Source organism: Symphalangus syndactylus, chromosome X (assembly GCF_028878055.3).
Source record: "Symphalangus syndactylus isolate Jambi chromosome X, NHGRI_mSymSyn1-v2.1_pri, whole genome shotgun sequence".
Classification (NCBI taxonomy): Eukaryota; Metazoa; Chordata; class Mammalia; order Primates; family Hylobatidae; genus Symphalangus; species Symphalangus syndactylus.
The window spans coordinates 138,384,459-138,386,960 of record NC_072447.2 but is presented as its reverse complement, the minus strand read 5'-3'; the positions used below and the strand labels follow the sequence as shown (position 1 = coordinate 138,386,960).

General features: G+C 45.1%; 1 protein-coding gene across 1 annotated transcript; it reads right to left on the bottom strand.

Annotated features, from left to right (window-relative positions):
* Window positions 1–667: 667 nt before the first annotated feature.
* LOC129475011 (embryonic testis differentiation protein homolog B-like) lies at window positions 668–2,078 on the bottom strand. Its single transcript, XM_055266824.1, has 2 exons — window positions 1,977–2,078; window positions 668–1,024 (listed from the first exon to the last, which is right to left on the bottom strand). Exon 2 carries the CDS (start codon window positions 973–975, stop codon window positions 796–798), a length of 180 nt encoding a protein of 59 aa, XP_055122799.1. The 5' UTR covers window positions 976–1,024; window positions 1,977–2,078; the 3' UTR covers window positions 668–795.
* Window positions 2,079–2,502: the final 424 nt, after the last annotated feature.

Below are 2,502 nucleotides of genomic sequence, written 5' to 3'. Positions count from 1 at the left end.
CACTTCACCTTTAGCTCTCACTTCTTAGTGACCAATTGCCCATATAATTCCCATTTCAGGTTTCTTGGAGTGAGTATCTGACTTGCTCAACACATTCCTTGGGGACAGAGCTTTTTGAATGGGAGCCATCTCACATGTCTTGTTAGACTATTGGGTGGCTTCCCTTCAGGAAAATTAACTCTCTTTGATTAGCTGTGGCCTGAAGTTTTGTTTGACATGCCAAAAAAAAAAAAAGCCACCAGGACATTCTACTTTCCTGGGGACAATGAGCAGGGCAATTGCCTCTAGTAGGCTCTGTGGACATGATATCTGCAATGTTAAAGCATACCCCACACTCCCAACCCAGCTGTTGGTCTGCTCTTAAACAATGTCTTTTCACTAGGACAAGCATTAGGTTTTAGAGGGGAACACCAGGGCAGTCTCTCCAAAATGGCTAGGGAGAAGAGTCTTTGCTCTTTGAATGCCAAGTACTACATCATTACTTCACAGTGTTTTTCAGATTGATGGTGGGGGAGATCTGGTGTGCAGCATGATCTCACTCTCTGCTCCGTGTCTGAGCACCCCTGCACTGTGCGGTAGGATGAACAAAAGCCCCTTCCAGTGTAACCCAAGTAAGCCCTGTCAGCAAACACACATCCAACCCAAACGAGTGAAACGACAGACTCTGTTTTAATGGCTCAAACATGGGAGGAGTTTATTGTTCTAATTATAATTAATGTCTCAAAATTCTGGGCAGGCCTCAGCACATAAGCCACATGACTTTTTGTCCAAGGCCATGTCCACCCTGGAGTTGCTTTATGACAGCATCCACACCCATCTTGACAGGTCGATGTCACTTCTGTGCCTGCCCAGTTGTCTGTTGATTAAAAAGATCAGCACATTTTCGGTGGGCGTCTTGCATTTGAAGGACTTGTCAGACTTCTTGATGTTCAGTGCAAGCTTGTTGGGACTGGCTTTAGAGAGTTCTTTATCCATGACGCAGCTGCTCCAAACAACCTCAGGAAGACAGCTCAACTAAGAAAGCCTGAAAAAGATGATAAATTCCAGGTAATCAAGTGGAACTGAGACCTCTTCTTCACTGCCACACACCCACACAGCCACATATCACGCACAAACACACACACACACACACACACACACACACACACACACACACACACTTGGCTAACAGCAGTAGTCACAGGCGATTGCTTTGGGCCATCATCTGATTTGAAATGCCAATCATATCATTTATTCAATCTGTCTCACACATGAGGCTGTATAGGAGCCTGACAGGACCTGGAACGTTAAGGACATACTGTTGCATCAATCCGATCTTCATTCTGACACACACAGACTTGTTAGATTGCACTCAAAGCACTAGCTTAAACTCAAGTGTTAATGTAATTCTTGTATCCACACCAATTTTAACACAATTTTATGTTGCTCTTTTGCAGAGCTGCCTTCTTCTCACCTGTCTCCTTTGAATATCATTGGTGAAGCAGTTACGGCTCTTACTCCAACCCGCTGTGTAAGAAATAAACTGTACATTCTCAAGCGATACCTAGTTTCTGTTTCTAAGGCCCATCCTGCTGAGTTTCCATCCGGGGAACGTAATCTCAGTGATTTAAAGATTGTACTCACCTCTGATACCTGACCCTGTCTCACCCTCAAAAATGCTGTGTGGTATTTTATTTGAATCTGGCACAATGCCAAGGCCAGGGGTGGATGCCAACTGTGTTCTCAATTTTGGGCTCCCAAGAGAGATTAAAGGACTTGCCCAAGGTTACAGAGAGGTGAGACTGGAACTGAGAAAGCCTGTATCTGAAGCCTTGTGCTCCTACCCACTGCTCTATAGTGTCTCTGTATCAGTTTGAACAAATGACTCTCCCATACCCTCCCCTGATTACCAAACAGGGTTGGGGTTTATCAGATAGGTTAGTTAGGTAATGGCACAAAAGGATGCTCTATGATCTTAGTATATCAGGATATTTTACCTGTCAGGCCACTCAGATTGCTTTTTAAGAAAGATCTAGACCAGAGGGTAAACAGTAAGAGGAAACATGCTTTGGCACTCTCTCTCTTTCCCTGAGTCCCAGGGCCTTATTGGTTCAGTACAAAGTGAAGTCATGGTTACTATGGTGACTCACAATTGCCCTCAGAACCTAGTGCCAACAGTATGCAAGATTCAAACACTGGCCACCATCACCTGGCTTCCTTCGGGTTCAGGACTCAATAGGGTGAGGGAATTTGCTGGGTGAGGAAGCAGGTATATCCTGTGGCTGGGCGCCATCTGCGTCTCTTCCCTGGATGAAACACTCAGCTATCCTGGCCTCAGAGCTTCTTCCTGGCTTGTGCAAAATTCCTTCATTAAAATTTCTTCTTTGTGTAGATAAACAGCACCCACTGCATCTTGCCAGGTTCCCTGGGTAGTGATCAGCAACTTTGTCTGCCATGCTCCAATCAGGGAATTAGTCTAAGGTCGAATTTCCCACTTACTTGTCAATCTCTGCATCCTGCCTT